This window comes from Anomaloglossus baeobatrachus, chromosome 12 (assembly GCF_048569485.1).
Source record: "Anomaloglossus baeobatrachus isolate aAnoBae1 chromosome 12, aAnoBae1.hap1, whole genome shotgun sequence".
NCBI lineage: Eukaryota > Metazoa > Chordata > Amphibia > Anura > Aromobatidae > Anomaloglossus > Anomaloglossus baeobatrachus.
This window is the reverse complement of record NC_134364.1, coordinates 125,802,603-125,826,261: the sequence shown is the minus strand read 5'-3', so window position 1 is coordinate 125,826,261 and position 23,659 is coordinate 125,802,603. Positions and strand designations below refer to the sequence as shown.

The window sequence follows — 23,659 nt, the reverse complement described above, 5'->3', positions numbered from 1 at the left end:
TTTTCATCTTTTAGACCTTTACTGGCCAGCCACGCTGTAGAGTAGTTGGATGCATGTGATGGAGCATTGTCCTGCAGGAAAATCATCGTTTTTTTTTAATGATACCAACTTCTTCCTGTACCACTGCTTGAAGAAGTTGTCTTCCAGAAACTGGCAGTAGATCTGGGAGTTGAGCTTCACTCCATCCTCAACCCGAAAAGGTCCCACATGTTGATCTTTGATGATACTAGCCCATACCAGTACCCACCTCCACCTTGCTGGCGTCTGAGTTGGAGTGGAGCTCTCTGCCCTTTACTGATCCAGCCTCTGGCCCATCCATGTGGCCCATCAAGAGTCACTCTCATTTCATCAGTCCAGAAAACCTTTGAAAAATCAGATATTTCTTGGCCCAGTCTTGACGTTTGATGTTATGTTTCTTGTTCAGAGGTGGTGGTTTTTCAGCCTTCCTTACCTTGGCCATGTCCTTGAGTATGGCACACCTTGTGCTTTTTGATAATCCAGTAACGTTGCAGCTCTGAAATATGGCCAATCTGGTGGCAAATGGCATCTTGGCAGCTTCATGCTTGATTTTCCTAAATTCATGGGCAGTTATTTTGTGCCTTTTTTGCCCAACACGCTTCTTGTGACCCTGTTGGCTATTTGCCATGAAACGCTTGATTGTTCGGTTATCACACTTTAAAAGTTTGGCAATTTCAAGACTGCTGCATCCCTCTGCAAGACATCTCACAATTTTGGACTTTTCAGAGCCCGTCAAATCTCTCTTCTGACCCATTTTGCCAAAGGAAAGGAAGTTGCCTAATAATTAAGCACACCTTATATAGGGTGTTGAGGTCATTACACAACACCCACCTCATTACAGAGATGCACATCACCTGAGTTACTTAATTGGTAGTTGGCTCTCAGCCTATACAGCTTGGAGTAGGACAACATGTATAAAAATTATCATGTGATCAAAATACTCATTTGCCTAATAAGTCTGCACACAGTGTAGTTAAGGCTAATGATGACGGTGGTAATAATATTTAAAGCTACTGGGCTTATGGTAAAGTCTGTTAGAGGATTTTCTAATTCCTACTGATGTCGGTCCTGCCCAGCTTAAATCTCAATGTTGTTCATCCCATTGGTGTTTGCCAAAGTTGGATGGGTTGGGTCAAGGCGAATGTATTTTCCAGCTCATGATCCACCATCCGGGAATGGTTGATATCACGCAATATAAATCTGTGCCTCACACCATTGACAGTTTTCCATTAAAATGAACATTTTCACTTTTTTTATTTATCCATGTGCAGATGCAGAGTGTGATGTACGATCTTATAACTGAGCTGAATGACCGCAGCGAGGATCTGGAAAAACAGATTGGGAATCTAGAAACCAAACTGGACCAGATCACTTCCACTTTCAACACTCTTCCTGTCCTGATCGTGGACACCCTGCGACAACAGCAGCAGCACCTTCTTTCTGTCATATTGGAGTCACGAGCGCTTGGAGTCGCAGCTGGAACTCCACAAACTCCCCTATCGGACAGTCCCATGGGGATAAGTTCAGCATCTTTTCCAACACCACATACCAGTTCCAGTAGCTGCTGATTGGCCAAACTTGTGTTGTGGATGCTAGACCTCCCAATTCGTAGCGTGCCGTCAGTAGGATTGTTTAGGAGATGTTGGGAACGCTGGCTACCTAAATATCATGTAATCTCAGCTAACTTTGAGTAGAACGGTTTTGTAGAAAGCCAGTTGGCGCTCAACGTGAGGAACTGCTTGAAGGTTCAGACACTATGGCGCACCTTCTCATTCACTGCCAAGTAACCTGTGATGCTCAGCGGAGAGGGAACGGTTATGATCCCACTTCCTCCTTCCCTGATCTTCCTACTAATGTCCTTTTTATCTATCACTACCCTCCAATGTCCCGGCACTTCCATGGGGGCAAGCTAATTCAACCCTTTCCGAAGTCTTGGCCTCATTTTCTTTATACAAAGTGCCTGTACATTGAAGGCCAATACTGTCACAACCACGAGCGCACCCCTCTGAGGGAATGGTCTGGGCCCGCTCTAGAGGTATTGAGTCAACTGCCCAGATGGTTGATGTCAATTGACTTGGGAGTCCTTGTGTTATCACACACTAAATTTCTGTGCTTGGCATATATATGTCAAAGGAGACGCAAAAGGTGGTACATAACAGTACCCAATTAGCTTTCCGGTGGTGACGGAAAATAATCCGTTACTCACTATACAACATACATCTACCTGCGCTGAACGTGGGCGCTCACTCTTCTGTATGTAGTTTTGCACCAAGACACAACCAAAATATACGATAAAATACAACTAGCGGTTCAAACAGGTTGTGTTGAATTGACGGTAGATGGACGGGGCGTGGTATATATATCACTGTGTACCTTTCTACAGCTAAAGACTAGCTTAATACGGAATGGAGCCACAATCCGCCTTGTCTATTGAAAGAAAAAATATATATTTGTATATTTATGCTTAAAACAATCAAACTCCGAGTATCTGCTCCCTTCTCAAACTTTCCAGGCAGCAGATACCTGCAGAAATTACTGTCGCTATGACCATTTTCTAATATTAAAAAGTCCAGTGAGGGAAGAATTATTACATGAAGCAGAAAATGGTGAGATGCATGTTTACACTGCATAACTGACAGTATTAAATGACAGAATGAAAGGGAGCCCGCTGGAAACAACCCTTTAATATGAAGTGTTAAAAGGAAAACTAACTACACCTGGTCAGGTAAATGTTTGCGCCAAGTAAGCCCATTTGGGAGCATCCCCAGCTTATATTAAGCAAGCCCCCATGTAAAGGGGGTCTGGTTTGGTGATGAATTTACAATTGGTTCATATTCTGAACCAATCATCACTGATGATGTCATTACAGTGACATCATAAGTAATGTTTTAAGTTGCCTTTACTGAGGCTTTAAGATGGGACTAGTATTCGAAGCTTCTTCAAAATTACCAGTACACTAATTGGACTAACTGTCCCAGGAATATTATTAAGTAGTAAATAGTTCAATTATTCCAATTTTATAAGATTTTTTATTTTGTATAAATCAAAACCACATACCACCAACGTGCATATATAACCATAAGCACTAGACCAACGGTCGCATATATCAATCAAAATACACAGACAATATGTACAATAAACATATACAGTTTGTCAAAAAAGTGAAGGTTCACAAAATAGGGGATGGAGTCAGAGCCCAAACTTATCCTTGGGACCACACTGAATGGTTCAGGCAGCGCCACAGGGTATGGAAGATTTCAATCCTTATAAGTCCAAGGAGGTATATAGGGGTGCTCTCCAACAATTCCCTTTGCATTGATAAAGGTGAGCCTTCAACTTCATAGATTGGATTAACTCCACATCAATCAGATTATCTCCACCTCAACGCGTTTCCCCATACAACACAAACGTATGGTTCATCAGGAGGCCAACGAGATATAGTTGTTAGATATGCAGGTTCATGGCGCCATCAGCAGGGATCCATAGTAGGCAAGTAGAAACGCGTTGAGGTGGAGATAATCTGATTGATGTGGAGTTAATCCAATCTATGAAGTTGAAGGCTCACCTTTATCAATGCAAAGGGAATTGTTGGAGAGCACCCCTATATACCTCCTTGGACTTATAAGGATTGAAATCTTCCATACCCTGTGGCGCTGCCTGAACCATTCAGTGTGGTCCCAAGGATAAGTTTGGGCTCTGACTCCATCCCCTATTTTGTGAACCTTCACTTTTTTGACAAACTGTATATGTTTATTGTACATATTGTCTGTGTATTTTGATTGATATATGCGACCGTTGGTCTAGTGCTTATGGTTATATATGCACGTTGGTGGTATGTGGTTTTGATTTATACAAAATAAAAAATCTTATAAAATTGGAATAATTGAACTATTTGCTTCTTCAAAATTAGCCAAATCCTTCTAATTTTAGAATGGTATGTGGGAAACCAGGTTTCCGTCATAAGGGGGGCATAAAGACCGAGCTGACAGCCATGACGATAGTGTTTCACTGAGTGCCAAAGTTCTTAATATCTATCAATAAAGACACAAAGCAATTTTATTTTCTTTTTGTACTTCTCGAATGTGGCTGAATCTGTCTCCTCTTGATTATTTTCAGGGAGTGCAGAAAGAGGAAAGACCAAACTGTGCGTAAAAACAGAAGTGACAATAAAGCCTCCAACCTTCCCCACCTCCCCTATAAATATACACTTACACGGCACCCAGTAACTGTTGCTTTGTGTCGTTGCACAACAGCCTCCTCTAGTGGTCGAGGGTGGTAACGTCCTTGGGATATCACTTGGGGATTGAATATATCAATGTGTGAATTTGTATAATTTGATAGATTTCGCTTCATAAAAAGGAAATTATATTCTGAAAACCTCATCACTGTCCGTATATCCTGCAGATTATTACGTGGCTGACCTCTCTGCAGATCACTGCTCTGTACCGTCCATCCTTATACATGGTAGTATTACTTCCCGTTACACAGATGTAATTCTACACTGCTAATGGAACAATTTCAGGTTTTACAGTGAAGGGCATCCGGGCAACTGGATTAACAACAGGTAATTGGGGTTTAGGCTATGTTCACACACTGCATATTTTACTGCGTTTTTGGTGCATTTTTGAGGTCACAAAAATGCAGCTTAATGCATGCATTTCCTTCTCCCAGCAAAGTCTTTAGGGTGGTTTACACGCTGCGACATTGCTAACGATATATCGTCGGGGTCACGCCGTTAGTGACGCACATCCGGCGCCATTAGCGACATCGCGTGTGACACCAAGGAGCAACGATCGCAAAAACGTCAAAAATCGTTGACCATTGACACGTCGCTCCTTTTCATAATATCGTTGGTGGTGCATGCCGCTGGTTGTTCGTCGTTCCTGCGGCGTCACACATCGCTATGTGTGACGCCGCAGGAACGATGAACATCTTCTTACCTGCGTCCACCGGCAATGAGGAAGGAAGGAGGTGGGCGGCATGTTCCGGCCGCTGATCTCCGCCCCTCCTCTGCTATTGGGCGGCCGCTTAGTGATGTCGCGGCGACGTCACTGTGACGCCAAACGCACCTCCCCCTTGAAGGAGGGATTGTTCGGCGGACACAGCGACGTCGCTGAAAAGGTAAATGCGTGTGACGCTGCCGTAGCGATAATGTTCGCTACAGCAGCGATCACCAAATGTCGCACGAACGACAGCGGCGGGAGCTATCGTGCACGACATTGCTAGCAATCGCTAGCGATGTCGCATCGTGTAATGCACCCTTATGAGATTTCTATTTTGCTGTCTACACAGCGCATCTTTTTTTGGCTGCATTTTGACGGCGTTTTTGAAGATGCAGCCAAGATGAAGCATGTCAATTATTTTTGCCAGCATTTTTGAGCTCTTTCAGTCAATAGATTTGACTTAAAAAACGCACTGGGCAAAATGCGGTAAAAATGCGTCAAAAACGTATGCGTTTTTGTCGCAGGTGCGTTTTTTGGGGCCAAAAATGCTGCATCTTTGTGGTTAAGAAAAGAAGCAGTTTGAGAACATAGCCTAAATGCAAAAAAGGAGGTTATGGAATAAATTAGTCTGAATCATTAGCATCTGGTTCCTACAGGAAGAATCTGGGGGTAAAACAGTATTTGGCTATGTGCGCACGTTGCGTTTGTCGCGTTTTAAACTGCGCTGTGTCAATGACAAACTGCATGTTTTTGCTTCACAAGCAAAGTCTGTGAGAAATCAGAATTTCAATGCGCACCTTGTAATTTTTTTTGTCAGCGTTTTATTTGACAAATATTTGTCAAAATCTTTGACGAAAACAAGCAGTTCATTCTTTTTGCGTTTTAGTCATGTTTTGTCACCCATTGAAATCAATGAGGTGTCTCAAAATGCAAGCAAAATGTTAGCTGTGCGTTTGCACTGCGCTTTTGTTGCATTTTGGATGCATTTTTGTCAACAAAAACGCAGGTTTCCCACATATCTCTGTTCTCCGCTTCATACTCACTGATCACTGGCACTACGTGGCGGTCACACTGCTCCCGCAGCCTCTCATTCTTCTTCTCGACCCGCTCATTGGCCTCATTACATATTCACTGCACCCGCTCATTAGGCTCATACATATTCACTGCTTCCCCCATCTGTGATTGGTTGCCATCAGACGTGCCTCCACGCTGAGTGACAGACTGCAACCAATCACAGCCGCCGGTGGGCGGGTCTGTATCGCAGAGGAGAATAAATAATTAAAAAAAAAAAAAGACAGCGTGTGGCCCCCCCAATTTTGATACCCAGCCAAGATAAAGCCTCACACTTGAGGGCTGGTATTCTCAGGCTGGGGGGACCCATGTTTTTGGGAGCCACCCCCAGCCTAAAAATATCAGCCAGCAGCCGCCCGGAATTGCTGCATTCATTAGATTCGACAGTCCCGGGACTTTACCCAGCTCATCCCGATTGCACTGGTGCGGTGGCGTTAATGGCAGCCAATAGATTCCACTAAGTCCTAGATTAGTCATTGCAGGCGTCTATGACACCCCCCCTCATCACTAATCTGTAAGTGAAAGTAAACACAAACAGCCAAAAAATCCTTTATTTGAAATAAAATAAAAAGCCCCCTCTTTTCCCCCTTGTCAGACCTGGAGGGGTGTTTGGGGAGTTAATAAAGTGGTGAAAGAGGGTGCTTTTTTGTCTTTTATTCAAATAAAGGACTTTTTGGGAGTTTGTGTTTATTTACTTTCACTTACAGATTAGTGATGGGGCGGGGTCTCATAGATGACTGCCATCACTAATCTAGGGCTTGGTGGCAGCTGTGCGCTGTTATTAACTCCTTATTGCCTCAATTGCCACCGCACCAGGGCAAAGGGAAGAGCTGGGCCCAGCGCCACAATTGGCGCATCTTATGGATGCACCATTTCTGGGGCGGCTACGGGTTGCTATTGTTAGGCTGGAGAGGGTCAAATAACGATGGCCCTTCCCACCCTAATAATATCAGCCTCCAGTTGTTTGCTGTACCTTGGCTGGTTTTAGAAAAATGGGGGGGACCCCATGTCATTTTTTTTTAAATAAATCAAATAATTAACAAAATAAAAAAAGCGTGGGATCCCCTCTATTGTTTATAACCAGCCAAGGTACGGCAGACAGCTGAGGGTTGCAGCCTGCAGCAGCTGCTGTGCTGGATATAAAAAACGAGGGGGGCGGGGTCCCACGTCATTTTTTTCCCAATAAAAAAATGTAAAAAAACCCTGGCTAAGCTAGCTATCCCTCTATCGAGCTATTCTGTTATTTCTTTCTATCAATTCTATATGTTCTATCTATTCTTTCTAATTTTCTATCCCTCCATCTATCCCTCCATCTATCTATCCATCCTTCTATCTATTCTTACTATCTAATTTTCTATCTATTCTATATAATATCCTATCATTTTTTTCTCTTTAAAAATTCATTAACATAAATGCAGCAAAAACGCTGTAAAAACGCATATGTTTTGACTGTGTTTTTTGTCAAACGCAGTGTTTACAGTTCTCAAAGTCTGCCAGAGGGTGCAGTTTTTTTGTCAAACCAAGAACGCAGCATGCACACATACCCTTTCTAAGAGAATATAGTAACAGATAGGCTGTATGGGATGTTGTCACTCAATACTGAATGGATGGGCTGCATTCTCAGTGATGTCATCAATTTACAGTTAAGCGGCATTCCAAGTGATGTCATCATTCTGCAGTAAATGGATAGTCTGCATTCTCAGTGATGTCATCACTCACTAGTGAATGGATTGTCAGCATTGCCAGTGATGTCATCACTCTGTAGTAAATGGATAGTCTGCATTCTCAGTGATGTCATCACTCACTAGTGAATGGATTGGCAGCATTGCCAGTGATATCATCACTCTGTAGTAAATGGATAGTCTGCATTCTCAGTGATGTCATCACTCACTAGTGAATGGATTGTCAGCATTGCCAGTGATGTCATCACTCTGTAGTAAATGGATAGTCTGCATTCTCAGTAAGTCATCACGTTCTAGTGAATGGATTAGCAGCTTTTTCAATGATGACATTGGTCTTTAGTAAATGGATAGTCTGAATTCATAGTGATGTCATCACGCTATAGTGAATGGATTGGCAGCTTTCTCAGTGATGTCATTTGTCTTTAGTAAATATATTGATTTAGCCAACAATGTTACTGAGCATAGATACAAGATGTATTTTATGTACATTCAAAATGTGATCATGTACATATGAGAGGCTCCTCCACTGTGATCCTGTGTAATAATTACAACAGGAGCACTGGCATTAATTACCACTGTCCTATTCTCAGTATATCCAAAGATGCTGATTCGAGCCACCCACTACATGACATGAGCCACAGATCGGACTTGCCAGACATGGTGTGATCACCCATTCTCTATTAAAAGCCGACCTTTGGCATTGATGTGCACATAGGGCTTTACTTTCATATGTTTTTCCATAGCGCCCTCTGTGGGTCATCTTTCCCTAGTGGACAGATGCAGAGGAAATTGTCTTGTCCATCACTCAGTTTTTAGGGACTGGTCAGAATCAGGGAGTTTTGCATGCGGTTTTTGCATGAAGCGAGCGACCATATGACACCTAGGAAAAGGCCGTCCATTTCATTGGCCTTTTAGAGAGATAATTCAGAAGTTGGTACAAAAGTCAATCATTCGATTTCGTAAGAGCTGGTCGTGATGGACTTTGAATGCTTTGTGGGAAGCAATGTGTGGACATCAGGCAGCTGTCACAAGGCCATCTTCCCATTAATAGAAGGAGCTTAATTCTAATTTCTACCGAGGGGCTTTCTCCTGGGTGAGCCTTTGACCTTTGCTACCATGTCCATGGATAGCACTCCACACCTGGTGCAGATTACTTTCTAACCCTTAGGCCAATCAATGCGATGACACTAATGCGGGCTTCACACGGTACGATCTATCGTGCGATTGCATGAGCGATCGTACCAGCCCCCGTCGTTTGTGCGTCACGGGCAATTTGATGCCCGTGTCGCACAAAGTCGTTAACCCCCCGTCACACGTACTTACCTGCTGAGCAACCTCGCTGTGGGCGGTGAACATCCACTTCCTGAAGGCGAAGGGATGTTCAGCGTCACAGCGATGTCACACAGCGGCCGGCCAATAGAAGCGGAGGGCGAAGATGAGCGGGACGTAAACATCCCACCCACCACCTTCCGAATTGCCGGCGGGAGCCGCAGGACGCAGGTAAGCTGTGTTCATTGTTCCCGGGGTGTCACACGGAGTGATGTGTGCTGCCCCGTGTACGATGAACAACCGGCGCCATTACAAATAAACAATTTTTTAAAAATAAACGACGAGTACACGACTCAAGATTTCTGAGCGATTCTGCGTCGCTCGGAGGTGTCACACGAAACGACGTTGCAAGCGATGCCGGATGTGCATCACCAAAACCATGACCTCGACGATACATCGCACGATAGCTCGTCTCGTGTGACGCCCGCATAACAGTTCCAGTCCTGAGAGCGGGTCCGCTGCCAGGTGGTCTCTGGTATGAGGAGTAGTCTCCAGACGAAGGCCAGGAAGTAGGGTTCGAAAGCATTTAGGACCAAGAAAGCTTACCTCTCCCACTGCAAAGTCGTCAGTTTGGACTGATCCAGTCTTGGAGACTTTGCTATATAGAAATCCGCCATATTTGTCTTGCAGAATGTAGACTGTTGTCATGTCGTCTCCATTGCTCTCCTCGGCAGACATGTCGATGGTAACTTGTTCATCTCCTTTTATTTTAATATGATATGTATCTTCCTTCAACGTATTTTTTTATATTTTATAACAAAGATATCCTTATCCAAGCGAGCTATTTTTTACTCTTTCTATATAGACAGAATGCTGGTGACGCATCGCCTGGTCTCATCCGGGGACAGTCACTCTATCCATGGTAAATAAAATATAAGACCTTTGCTATGAAGTGCCGTCTGTGTCTTTTACTGGGTCTGTGTCATATTTAAAGAGATATTTGCCCCCTCAAATACATTAGCCACACCCCTCACAAACTTCTGGTCACACCCACAAGGGACCTATCACTAGGCCACACCACTTACAGAACTCCAAAGACAGTGGAAGCCCCATACTGATACTGTGAAAGAACCATAACGGTAACCACAGTACCCCATAATAATGTTAGTGCACCTATAATAGGTGAAGTACCATAATGTCAATCCCCCTATAACAGTATCATGCCAACAGTGTGATTATAATTAAATACAACTAAATTATTAAACCATTAAATAGTAGCACAGTCTGCTGAAGACCACCGTGTCTATCATGATGGTACTCCTGTGAAAATCAGACAGAAAAACGTATGGCTCTTGGCAGGGCTGTGGAGTCAGAGTCATGGTCGGAATAAAATGGACCGACTCTGACTGCTAAAATATATAATAAATTGGGTCCAGCGTGCAATGCAGAATGTGCTGAATGTTTTTTTATAGGAATTTGGGAAAGTTATGAAATGTCCTATAAATGGCTGTTCTATTCCTGATCTAAGGCTACATTCACATTCAGCGTTTTTGCTGCGTTTTTTGAGGATACGTTTTTCAGCTGCAAAAACAGATCAGCTTTTTAAAAAAATGCATCACCTGAAAGGTTTTTGAGCTCATAGATAATGTTTTCAATAGGAAAAGCAGATTAGAAAAACGCCACAAACTGACTGCTCATTCTTTGTGAGGATCCATTTTTGAGCCCAAAAACAGATCCTCACAAAATCTGAATGTCATATCTTGAAACCCATTGACTTTGCTGGGATGCCGGAGTCACTGCATTTCACTGCAAAAAACGGATCCGCAAAAATGCTGTGTGTGAATGTATGTAGCCTGAGGATCTAGGCCGTGTCTTAGCTGAGATAAGTCTGTGCTGCACTTGAGCACCAGTGAAGCTCCTCCTCTACAGGCGAGGGTAAAAAGTAAACATACTCAAAAAGAAGGAAGGCCGCACTCATCTCAGAAACAAGGAAGGCCGCACTCATCTCAGAATTGCTGGAGTGAACAGGAGAACAAGATTAAGGTAATTACTACTTAAAGCATATTTAAACTTTCAATAAACTGTGCATAAATCTATAGTCCAGTATACTGTATGTCCTCTCTGTATGCTTGTTTGTTTTTTCTTTGAGCTCATGTACTTATGGGAGGATAGCTTCTATACAATATACATACAATATACAGGGAAAATACAGCAACAGAATTGATGAGGACTTATATGAGGACTTGTATAGGTATAGAAGTTATTAGCTCTGTTATCAGTTTATTTGCTCCCTCCTCCCCTCTTCATAGACTGAAGCAATCTGATGTGAAACATTTAGTGAGCTGTACCTAAGAAAAGCCTGAGATTGGAAATTCACAGTAAAGGTATCTAATTAACATCTAACATCTAATATCTTTTTTATTCAAATTTTTAAACATAAAAAAATTAAACAGTCAATTCCATGGTCAAATAGTAACATCAGCATACACGAGATTGATTTGTTCGTCAATGCAACTGTAAACCTTGCAAAGGAAGAAAAAATAAAAGGTAGTATCACAAACAAAGAATAAGAATGTGAGTGTGAACCCTTCCACAATTATGTTCTTGCTATGGTGTCGACTACCATCTCCATATGGTACATGCTAAGTGTCTAATGATGGTCCCAAAACCCCCAACGTCCCTCCCAGGTCTTCCAGACAATACCATTCTGTATGGCAGAAAGGGCTAATTATTTTCAGGATTTCCTGAGGACTATAATGAAAACCAATGAATTTTTTCCACAGCGGAAAAACTTTTCCTGACTTTACCCCTTTCCGCTTCTATCAGTTCTAGTCCCAATAGATGATTCATTTGAGATATTATTGCTCCCATTGATGGAGTGTTTGATTTAAGCCACTCGCTAAACAAAGCCCGAAGAGACACCACTAAAAATGTTTGGATGTTTCTAGGAATCTTTACTTTGTCTACCATACTCTAAGATTCGGATTCGGGGAGGGGGGGGGCGTAATTGGTGGAAGAGCAGAGCCTGTGGTGTTTGTGGAACTTTCGTTCCCCAACATGCTTGAATCTGGTCCCTTACTCGCTTCCAATATGTTGTTACTTCTGTGCACTTCCACACCCCATGCCACAGATTCGTAAAGGGCACCCCACATTTAGGACACGCTGTAATCCGGCCAGGGCAGCTATGGGAAGGCGGGATGTTAAAGCCATACAGCGCTGTGTGTATGAGCATGAAATAAGTCTCCCTCCATCTCTCACACAAGATGGATTTTCTCACCCATTCCCACCCTTGTAATATTGTATCCGCTATCTCCTCATCTCCTGTCCACCTCTCCCATGTTCTGAACGTTTTGCTCTGTTTTAATTTAACAAATTTGTGCCTCATGGTGCTGTACAATGAGGTGATACTCGCCATTTGGGTGCGCGGGCCTATACTGTCATCTAAGGCATGAGAGACAGATTCCCTCTCCAACTTTCTGAGTCTGGACTGACAAAAAGAATGAAGCTGCAGGACCTGCATGAAATGTTTCCTGTGTATCTTGAATTTGTCCATAATTTCTTGTGGAGACATCCACCGTTTTTCCTCCCGCCACACAATGGACCCCGTTGTCTGCAACTGATCACCGCTCTGATCAATGACCCTCTTAATTTCAGCTCTCTGGGGGAACTCGGGGTGACCAAATATTGGCATATGTTTGGAAACCAGAAAGGGAAGCTGAAAGGCCTTCCTCACTATCTTCCAACATACTATGGTGTCCCTTAGTAAAAAGGAGGATTTTACTATCTGTGGCAGTTTAGCTTGTCTAGTGTGGATAAGAGCGGTCAGATCCCAAGGGGCGGCTAACTGTCGTTCTAGATGGGTGTTTGAGTAGCAACTAGTGTCGTGTATCCAGTACACTATATGTCTTAATAAAGAGGCGATTTAATGTTTTAAAATCAAGGGTAGGGTTTGCAAGGGGTATAGGAGCCTGGCAAAGCTAACCATTTTAACCAGGTGACATCTACCCAAAAGAGATATTGGTAAGTGATGCCACCGTTGTAGTTCCCCCAATATTTTACCTATAAGAGGGGTGTAGTTAAGTGAATAGAGTTGATCTGGTCTCCTCCCTATCTTTATCCCCAAATACGTTATGTATGACTTTGAGACATGTAGGTCCAGACCTAGCTTGCCCCATTGCTCCTGAGGTATAATGTCTCCTAATTCTAGAAGTTCACTTTTGTTGATGTTAATCCTGTACCCCGAATACTCACTGAATTTCTGAATAAAGTCAAAGATCCTCCTCAGCTGCTCTAGTGGTCTTGACAAAAAAGTATGACGTCATTCACAAATAGAGCAATCTTAACTTTATCTTTGCCTACTCTGATTCCGTCAAATAGATCTGACTCCTCCATAAATCTAGCAAAGGGTTCCATGGCCAGATTGAACAGCAATGGTGACATTGGACATCCCTGTCTGGTTCCCATGTGCAAGTGAAAAGAATAAAGGAAGAATCCTGGTGTGTGTACTCTAGCTGTAGGACTATTGTAGACCCCATCCAAAAATGTTCTAAATTTGTCTTTTAAATTGAACGAGTCCAACGTCACCCCCAGCCACTCCCAACTAACGTTATCAAATACTTTCTCTGCATCAAGAGTTAGGAGGGATGGTCTGTCTCCTAAATGCTGCTGTCGTCCTACCTCGTCCATCACTGTCAAAACTTTTCTTATGTTTCTAACTGCAGCTCTTCCCTTAACAAATCCCACCTGAGCTGGCTTCACCAGTTGAGAAAATGACATTTTTGTGTACTCACCGTAAAATGTCTTTCTTGGAGCCTTTCATTGGGGGACACAGACAGTGGGTATTATGATGTCTCCAGGGAGGAGTGACACTAGATTGAAAAAGTGTTAGCTCCTCCTCCCACAGCATATACCCCCAGCTAGGCAGGAAACAGTTTGGTGTAAAAGCAGTAGGAGAATAACAACGAAAACGCAAGGGTGGGAGCTGTGTCCCCCAATGAAAGGCTCCAAGAAAGACATTTTACGGTGAGTACACAAAAATGTCATTTCCTTTCTCGCCTTTTCATTGGGGGACACAGACAGTGGGACGTCCCAAAGCAGTCCCTGGGTGGGAACTGAACTATTAACAGTGTATAACATCAGACTAAGAGCTGACTAACAACTGCAACTGCAGTGAACACATATCAGCACTGTCAAGAAACCGAGCAGTGGCCACTTATAAATGGGCCACTGCTGCCTGAAGGACTTGCCTTCCAAGAGCAGCATCCGCGGAGGCATGCGTATGCACTCTGTAGAATTTTGTAAATGTGTGCACACTGGACCAGGTAGCGGCCTTGCAAAGTTGGGGAGCCAAAGCCTGATGGCGGATAGCCCAGGAAGCACCCACTGCTCACGTAGAGTGGGCCCGCACAGATTGAGGGGGAACAGAACCTCGTGCTTTGTATGCCTCACAGATGGCAGTCCTGATCCATCGAGAAATCGTGGATTTAGAAGCCTGGTTGCCCTTTTTGTGTCCTTCTGAGAGGACGAAGAGGGCATCGGACGTGCGCAACGGCGCTGTTCTGGAGATGTAGATCTGCAGAGCCCTAACAAGATCTAGAGTGTGAAGGGCTTTTTCAAAGGAATGGACCGGGGTCGGACAGAATGTCTTTGTTCAAGTGGAAAGAAGATACGACCTTTGGAAGAAAGGCGGGGGAAGGCCAAAGGACCACCTTATCGTGATGGAATATAAGGTAAGGTGAGTGACAGGAAAGGGCCGCCAGTTCGGACACTCGTCTGATAGAGGTAATGGCGACTAAAAAGGCAACCTTCCGAGAGAGACGTTGAAGAGAGATTTCTCTTAAAGGTTCGAAAGGAGGAAGCTGAAGAGCTCCGAGAACCAGATTCAGATCCCAGGGATTAAGGTACGGACCTGAGGGCGAGAAGCCAGCTGCTTCTGGAAAAAAATTGACAAGGCAGAAACTTGACCTTTATGGGTACTGAGGGCTAGTCCCGAGTCCAGACCATCTTGCAGAAAGGCAAGCACATCAGGGATTGAAAAAACAAGGGGCGACCGGTGATGACGGTCACACCAGGAAAAGATAGGTCTTCCAGGTCCTGTGATAGATACTGGCGGAGGAGGGCTTCCGAGCATTAAGCATGGTATGAACTACCCTAGAAGAAAGACCTGACTTGGCTAGAATCAAGGATTCAAGCGCCAGGCCGTCAAATGCAGCTGTGCTGTATTCTGGTGGAATATTGGACCTTGCGACAGAAGATCCGGGCGGTCGGGGAGACGCCAGAGAGTGTCGCTGAGAAGTTGGAGAAGCTCTGGGTACCAGGCTCTCCTGGGCCGCGAGGATCACGGGAATTCCCTCCGCCTTGATTTTCTTGATTACTCTCGGAATGAGAGGAAACGGAGGGATGATGTAGGGCAGGCGAAACTGCGACCACGGGAAGACTAGAGCGTTGGAGCCGAGCGCTAGCGGGTCTCTCGATCGGGATATGAAGGGATGTACCTTGGCGTTCATCCATGACGCCATGAGGTCCACATCTGGGAGTCCCCAACGAAGAGTGATCTGATCTGGGACCATTCCCCTGCCGCTAGACCCTGTCTGCTGAGAAAGTCTGCGGCCCAGTTGTCTACTCCCGGAATATGGACAGCTGAAATAATGGGAATGTGCATCTCTGCCCAAAGAAGAATCCTGGATATTTCTTTCGTCGCTGCCCTGCTGCGAGTTCCTCCCTGACGGTTGATGTAAGCCACAGCCGTGGCATGGTCTGACTGGATCCAAACAGGGAGACCCAATAGCAAGGGCTGAAAGTTCTGAAGGGCCAAAAATATGGCTCTGATCTCTAGAACGTTGATGTGAAGGGAGCGTTCGGAGGGAGACCAGCGTCCGTGAACAGTGTGGTGGAGAAAAACCGCTCCCCAGCCTATGAGGCTGGCATCTGTCGTGACTACTTGCCAGTGGACAGGACGGAAGGACTTCCCTTGAGATAGGGATGAGACTTGAGTCCACCAGACAAGGGAGTGGAGCGCAGTCCGAGCTAAGCGGACTGACCGGTCTAGAGAAGCTGGATTCTTGTCCCAGAAGGATAAAAGATCCAGTTGTAGAGGGCGCAGATGAAATTGGGCAAAGGACACGGCTTCCATGACTGCCACCATCTTGCCTAACACTCTCATCCCATTCCGAAGGGATGTGTGACGGCGGGAGCGGAGGGATTGGGCGGCCCGGATGAGGGAAGACCTCTTGTCACCTGTAAGAAAAACCCGGGACTGAGCCGTGTCTATCAGGATACCTAAAAAGGTGATGCGCTGATGAGGAATGAGGGATGACTTGTTGAAGTTGATAAGCCACCCTAGCCTTGACAGCGTGTCTAAGCATATCTGCAAGCTTTCTGAGCAAACTTGAGGAGAGCTACCCTTGACAAGTAGGTCGTCCAAATAGGGAATGACCAGAACGCCTCTGGGGTGCAATGAGCTTTGTGAAGACCCGAGGCGCAGTGGCCAGTCCAAAGGGGAGGGCCCTGAATTGGTAATGACTGTGTCCTACGGCAAAACGAAGGAACCGTTGATGGGATACACATATGGGAATGTGTAAATAAGCATTTTGAACATCTATGGAGGCTAGGAATTCTTCCGGTTCCATGGCGGCTAGTACTGCTCTCAATGACTCCATTCGGATGGTCCGAATGCGTACGGATCTGTTCAGTCTTTTGAGATCCAAGATAGGGCGGACAGAGCCATCTTTTTTGGGAACGACAAAAAGGTTTGAATAGAAACCTTTGCCGCGCTGTTCCAGGAGCACTGGAATGATAACGTTTGCTTTTTGTAACGAGGCTATGGCCTGAAATAAGGCCTGGCTTTGCGTTTCGGACTTTGGGAGATGAGAACGCAGAAACCTGCTGGCCGGCATGGAATGGAAATCGATCTTGTAACCTGAGGTGACGATTTCTCGAACCCAAGCATTGTGAGTGTGGTCTAGCCAGATATCCCGAAAAAGCAGAAGCCGCCCTCCAGCAGGAGTCGGATCTGATGGATACCTGGCGTCATGCTGAGGGGGCCTGTGCAGGGCGAGGTCCCTTAGGTTTAGGTTGTTTGGAGTGGGAACGCCAAGAAGAGCCCCTTGAGGGGCCGGATCCTCCATGTGAGCGTTGGGACGATCCTTGTACTGAAGGTTTTTGGGAGACGGGCCGAAAGGACTGCCTGCGTCAAGAAGATTTTTTTAAAATTCCTGGATACAGGCCGCTTTTGTGGTAGAATGGTACTTTTTCCACCCGTCGTCTCAGATATGAGTTTGTCCAGGGATTCTCCAAACAGGTGAAGACCATGGAAGGGGAGTGTGGACAGGGATTTCTTGGAGGCACTGTCCGCGTTCCATATCTTTAGCCACAGGACTCTGCGGGCAAAAACAACATTGGCTGCCGTTAGGGCTGACAAACTAGCTGCATCTAGGGAGCCGTGAAGAAAATAATTAGAGGCTAGGGAGATCAAATCAAGGATCTCAAAAGCCTCCGGAGGAATATTACAAGAGCGAAGCATCCTGCGTAGGTTCTTACTCCACACAGCCATAGCTCTCGCGACCCATGTCAAGGCAAACAGGGGGCGAAGAGAGGAGCCTGAAGCCTTGAAAATAGACTTGACCGCCGCATCAACTGCGCGGTCGGACGAGTCCTTGAGAGACGCGCTGTCTGAAACGGACATAACCGTGCGTTTAGCCAGCCTGGATACTGGCGGGTCCACAACGGGGGGTACTGACCAGGTCTTAACCATTTCAGATGGAAAATGATAAGCGAATGAAGTGAAAGTTTTTTTATTAAACCTTCTATCAGGGTGATCCCACCATTTAGACACGATTTGAAGGCTTCTTGGCCCGCTTGATTGCCGACTGAGAAGTCGGGTCCGGAGGCTGATCAGAAATCGACAAAGAGTGATTGACAGCCGAAATTAATGTGTCTTCTATATGCCTAGACTCGGAAGGGACATCTGAATCAGAGTCAGAGTCTTGGGAATCGTGACAACTAAAAGTCACAGAGCACGGGTCAGACTGACCATCATCCGAGTCGGAAGAGGCGTAGAGGTCGCAATGGCGCCTCTTGGAAGCAGCCTTTTTACGTTCTGAGGAAGAAGGACCAGGCGAAGCAGGCGGGCTCCTCTGAAGGAGCTGAGCCGGGGGAAGGCTGCCTGAGGTTTGGGATATCTGAGTGACAAGGTCATCTAGCCTTTTAGACATTAGAAGAGCCCATGCAGGAAGAACGTCATCAGACGGGGTGCTGCCTGGCCGGTGGCCAGGGCAGAATCCAAAACCTAAGCGGCCTCCTGGTCCGGCAACTGGGTCTGTTGTGACACGGTAGTAGGGGCATTGCAGCCCCGGCATAGTGGATAGCTTCGGCCATTAGAAAACGAGCGTCCACAGGTGGTACAAGCATAGTACAGGTCCGTAGAGGACGCCTGGGAAGCTTTATCACCCTTGCGGTTACGCATGTCAGCAACAGAGTCCTACAGCCCTATATAGAGATATGCCGCTGTTAGTATGAGTGAGGAGCCACTAGCAGTATTATAAAGTGACTGCTATGCAGAGCCGGTATATACCGATAGCAAAATGGCATATACTGTCAAACAGTCGGCATATACCTGCAGGCAGAGCCAGTATATACATCTGATATACACCGCTAGCCAGCAGGCACACACCGCTAGAGAGACAGCGATATACCGCTGAGCAGAGCGGTATATAGTGCTGCAGAAGTGCAGAGCCGAGGAGGCAATCTCACCCGTGTCTGCTCCCCTCGTGGAAAATGGCGTCCAGTGTTCCTGGCAGCCTGGAGGAGAGAGACGGCCCCCGGAGACTGCTTGGTCCCAGGGCTGGGACTAAGGCGGGCTTTGCACACTACGACATCGCAGGTGCGATGTCGGTGGGGTCAAATTGAAAATGACGTACTTCCGGCATCGCATGCGACATCGTAGTGTGTAAAGGCTCGATGATACGATTAACGAGCGCAAAAGCGTCGTAATCGTATCATCGGTACAGCGTCGGCGTAATCCATAATTACGCTGACGCGACGGTCCGATGTTGTTCCTCGCTCCTGCGGCAGCACACATCGCTGTGTGTGAAGCCGCAGGAGCGAGGAACATCTCCTACCTGCTTCACCGCGGCTCCCGTAGAATATGCGGAAGGAAGGAGGTGGGCGGGATGTTTACATCCCACTCATCTCCGCCCCTCCGCTCTGATTGGCCGCCTGCCGTGTGACGTCGCAGTGACGCCGCACAACCCGCCCCCTTAATAAGGAGGCGGGTCGCCAGCCAGAGCGACGGTCGCAGGGCAGGTGAGTGCATGTGAAGCCGGCGTAGCGATAATTTTCGCTACGCCAGCTTTCACAAGATATTGTACCTGCGACGGGGGCGGGGACTATCGCGTGCGACATCGCAGCATCGGCTTGCGATGTCGCAACGTGCAAAGCCCGCCTAAGCGTGGCGGCCAATCGGAAAGGAGCTGCTCCTGAGTGAGGGAGTGGTTTCCAGAGCAGTGAGAGGGGCGTTGCTAGAATGCAGGCCGAAGCCAGGGGCTAAATTAATGATGCTCACCGGAATCACGGCCTGCATCACCCCACCGGCGCCTTTCCAGGCGGCGTTTTGGATGCGGGGGACAGATGACTCGTCGTCTCCCTAACTGCTCCTGGCTCCGTCTGAAGACGCGTCGGTGATGGATGCGGGGATCTCAGGGACGCATCTTCGGCTCAAGGTTGAAGCAGGTCCTCGGCTCGGGCTTAGCCCTCTGGTGCTACCTTGGTGTGAGGTGCTTCCAGGGAGCCTGGAGGGGTACGCAGACCCGACCACTTGGGCGCGAGGGAAGACTGACGGCTTGTGCACGCCAGGTATCCTCTGCCCGTACGCGGGGGGAACGAGGGTGCCCCATATCAAAAATAGAATGAATAAGAAAAAAACAAAATAAAAACAAAATAAGCTGGCCTGAGGCACCTGGTAGAGCTCAGGCCAGACATGTCAGCCTCCCTGCTGACACTAGAAAAAACTGAGCTAGTTTCCTGCCTAGCTAGGGTATATGCTATGGGAGGAGGAGCTAACACTTTTTCAATCTAGTGTCACGCCTCCCTGGAGACATCATAATACCCACTGTCTGTGTCCCCCAATGAAAAGGCGAGAAAGGAAGCACCATTGCTAAGCGGTCAGCCATTATTTTGGATATAATCTTTTGGTCTATAGGCCCCGTCACACACAGAGATAAATCTTTGGCAGATCTGTGGTTGCAGTGAAATCATGGACATATTGTTCCATTTGTACACAGCCACAAACCTGGCACTGATTGTCCACAATTTCACTGCAACCACAGATCTGCCGCAGATTTATCTCTGTGTGTGACAGGGCCTTAAGTCAATAAGTGAAATAGGTCTATAGGAACAAGCCTCCAAGGGGTCATTGCTTACTTTGGAATTACTTTGATATACGTCTCCTTTGATCTGTCTGGAATATCTCCTGTTGTCAAAATGTTGTTGTAGTAAGTAGTCAATACCGGGGTAATGACATATTTTACAAACTTTATATTTGTCATCTGTACTATTGATTTATGCAAAGTTTGTTTTATTTCTATCTAAAATTATACAGTGGGGAAAATAAGTATTTGATACACTGTCCATTCCCACCTACAAAGAATGGAGAGGTCTGAAATTTTTATCATCAGTAATTTCAACTGAGAGAAACAGAACCTACAGGAAATGTCTGACCTCTGTAACTGCAAACAAAGGTTTCTGTACCAAATATTAAGTTCTGTTTTTCAATTGTATCAAATACATATTTTTTCATGCAATAAAATGCAAATTATTTAAATCATACAATGTGATTTTCTGGATTTGTTTTAGATTCTGTCCCTCACAGGTGAAGTGTACAATTACAGACCTCTCCATTCTTTGTAGGTGGGAAAACTTTCAAAATTGTCAGTGTATCAAATACAGTGGAACCTTGGTTTACGAGAACAATCCGTTCTGGGAGTGTTCTTGTAAACCAAGTTACTCGCCTAGCAAAGCAAAATTTCCCATAGGAAATAATGCAAGCTCAGACAATTCGTTCCACAACTTGTTCAATGTCCCATCCTGGTCACCTATTGTGCCATTCCACACATGCACAAACACGCATGCACACACACATATTATGCTCACCTTACCTTCCGTTCCATCGCCGGCCTCCTGGTTCTTGTAGTCCGCAGGTACAGGATGTGTATCGGTTAGCCATCGCGACCGATGCCGAAGCTTCCGTTGCCAGTGCTTCCGTTGCCTTTCAGAAGTGGCTGACAGCAGTAGTTCCTCCATCATTGCGATAGTTACCCGATACACATCCTGTACCGGCGAACTACAAGAACCAGAAGGCCGGCGAGGGAACGGAAGGTAAGGTGAGCATAATATGTGTTTGTGTGTGTTTGTGCGGACTACAAGAGCGGGTCAGAGCGCATTGAAAGTACAGAACTGGAAATGTGTGTGGTGGGTATTTTGCTCGTACAGCAAAGCTTGCTCGTAAACTGAGTTACAAATTTACAGCAAGCTTTGCTCGTATAGCGAAATACTCACACACCAAGTTACTCGTAAACCGAGGTTCCAATGTACTTATTTTTCCCACTGTACATGGTTCCCTGTTATTGCTGGAATTATACATTATTTTTTTCATAAGACAAAATTATTTTGAGAGTGAATTTATATGATTACAAAATGTCTAAGAAGCACTCTATGACGTCAGCGCTATTTGAGCATTTCACAGTAACTCAAGATGAAAAATATTTTGTGTGTCAATGTATGACAAGTGACCCAGATGAAAACAAATGCTGTGATGCCAAAATCAGTGCATACTGAGGCAGTGATAAAAATGCTCCTACAAGAGCTTCCAATCTAAAAAGACATTTAGGCTACTTTCACACATCAGTTTTTTCCCATCAGGTACAATCCGGAAAAAAATAGATAGAAGGTTGGGAGGAGCTCAATTCTCGGGCCCAGAAGAAAGCGCGTAAGTATTCACAGTTCAGTAGGTTATGCTGCAGGATGTAATGTGTTGTAACCACTTTGTGCTTTCCACTTTCAGGTGACAAACTTCAGAAGCGGTGGCGGTCTATCAGGGATCGCTTCAAAAAGGAGTTGAATCAAGAGATGCAGGCCCCGAGTGGATCCGGAGGACGCAGATCGAAATACCGTTATTTTAGAGCGTTGTCGTTCCTCCGGACAACTATGGTGTGCAGAAGGTAAATATTCCCCACAATATGTACAAAGTATAATAGTTTATGTCTGACCTTTTTTGCCTTTTTTTTTTTAGCCAGTGCCAATGTATAGCAATTAAATTAATTATTGGTTTTTTTTTCCTCTTTTTAACAGCACCGTCTGCAGCACTCGGGAGCCTGCATCGAACCCGTCAGGAGCGATCCCTGAACAGTCCGCCACTGGGGAACACAGGCACAGACCCCACCCATCTGAACCTTCCCTTTCATCTACATCTGTCCCATCCACCTGCGCTGGAGCTTCCGGTGAGACTTCATTACCTGAAGCTGCTGGTGACGAGATAGCTTTTCCCCTACCCCACCCCTCTGACACTGCTGCCCTCAGTAGAACACCTTTGGGTTCTGGGCGTCAGCGTCATAGGGGTCAGGATAGGAGCTATGCGCCCGAGTTCTTGCATCTAAATGCAGCCTTCCAGAACGCCATTAAATTATTAGCAGAACAATCTAGTTCTGGTTTTAGCTTCATGAAGGCCTCTATGGATAAAAATACACACGAATTGTGCACGCGTCTGGACAGGCTGCATTTAGATGCAAGTAAATCACCCAATCATTGTTTTTTTCAAGCCGTACTCGAGCGCATGGAAAAGCTATCTCCTGACCAGCAGATGCATGTAATGCAAGCCACACAGCAGGCTCTGGCGCAGGTTTCCTCCCAACCACCTCCACCCACCCCTCGTCCAGCACCTGCCCCCCCTCCAGCCATTGTCCCTACTCCCCCTGCTGCCCAGTACCAGCCTGCTGCCCAGTACCAGCCTGCTGCCCAGTACCAGCCTGCTGCCCAGTACCAGCTCCGAACCACATCTGCCCCTACACTTCCTACCCACTACCACCTCTCGCCTTCCACACCCATCATGACCCCAACTCAAGCAACTAATTCACCCGCCACTAGAGATGAGCGAACCGGTCCCGGTTCGGCTCGAGGCGGTTCGCCGAACGGGGGGTCTGGCTCGAGTTCGGCTCGTCGAACGTTCGACGAACCGAACTCGAGCCCATAGGAAACAATGGCAGGCAATCACAAACACAGTAAAACACCTAGAAAACACCCTGAAAGGTGTCCAAAAGGTGACAAACAACTCACAACATAACACAAACACATGGGAAAGTGACAAGGACATATACTCATGTGAAAACAAAACAGCTGGACAAGGAAAAAGAGGGAGACACACAGATATATGAGTATATGCAAAGAAACATCGATTCCATTATTGTGCAACTTGAGCCCTGCTCATTTTAGGCTTCCAATCTGGATAAATTGCCTGAGCTCGCCACGTACGCCTTGAGGATCTTGTCGTGTCCTGCAGCCAGCGTTCTCTCGGAACCTGTCTTCAGTGCTGCTGGGGGTCTGCTGGCAGATAAGCACACGTGTCTGTCCACTGACAATGTGGACCTGGCTCTCAGAGGACTTTTCTTCCCCTGGGTCAGCCAGGGG

The 23,659-nt window shown here is 46.0% G+C and overlaps 1 protein-coding gene and 2 long non-coding RNA genes across 3 annotated transcripts in view; all 3 read left to right on the top strand.

Annotated features, from left to right (window-relative positions):
* KCNN3 (potassium calcium-activated channel subfamily N member 3) overlaps positions 1–3,041 on the top strand; it is a 165,321-nt gene extending 162,280 nt beyond the window's left edge. The window contains exon 9 of the mRNA XM_075330999.1: positions 1,290–3,041. Coding sequence (XP_075187114.1) covers positions 1,290–1,586 — 297 coding nt within the window. The 3' untranslated portion in view covers positions 1,587–3,041. The remainder of the gene's footprint in view (positions 1–1,289) is intronic.
* Positions 3,042–3,844: 803 nt separating this feature from the next.
* LOC142257737 (uncharacterized) lies at positions 3,845–9,935 on the top strand. Its single transcript, XR_012727648.1, has 2 exons — positions 3,845–4,887; positions 4,938–9,935. It is a non-coding gene; the product is annotated as an uncharacterized LOC142257737 (long non-coding RNA).
* An 11,983-nt stretch (positions 9,936–21,918) lies between these two features.
* On the top strand, positions 21,919–22,978 carry LOC142257912 (uncharacterized). Its single transcript, XR_012727678.1, has 3 exons — positions 21,919–21,965; positions 22,041–22,197; positions 22,328–22,978. It is a non-coding gene; the product is annotated as an uncharacterized LOC142257912 (long non-coding RNA).
* The last annotated feature ends 681 nt before the right edge of the window (positions 22,979–23,659 follow it).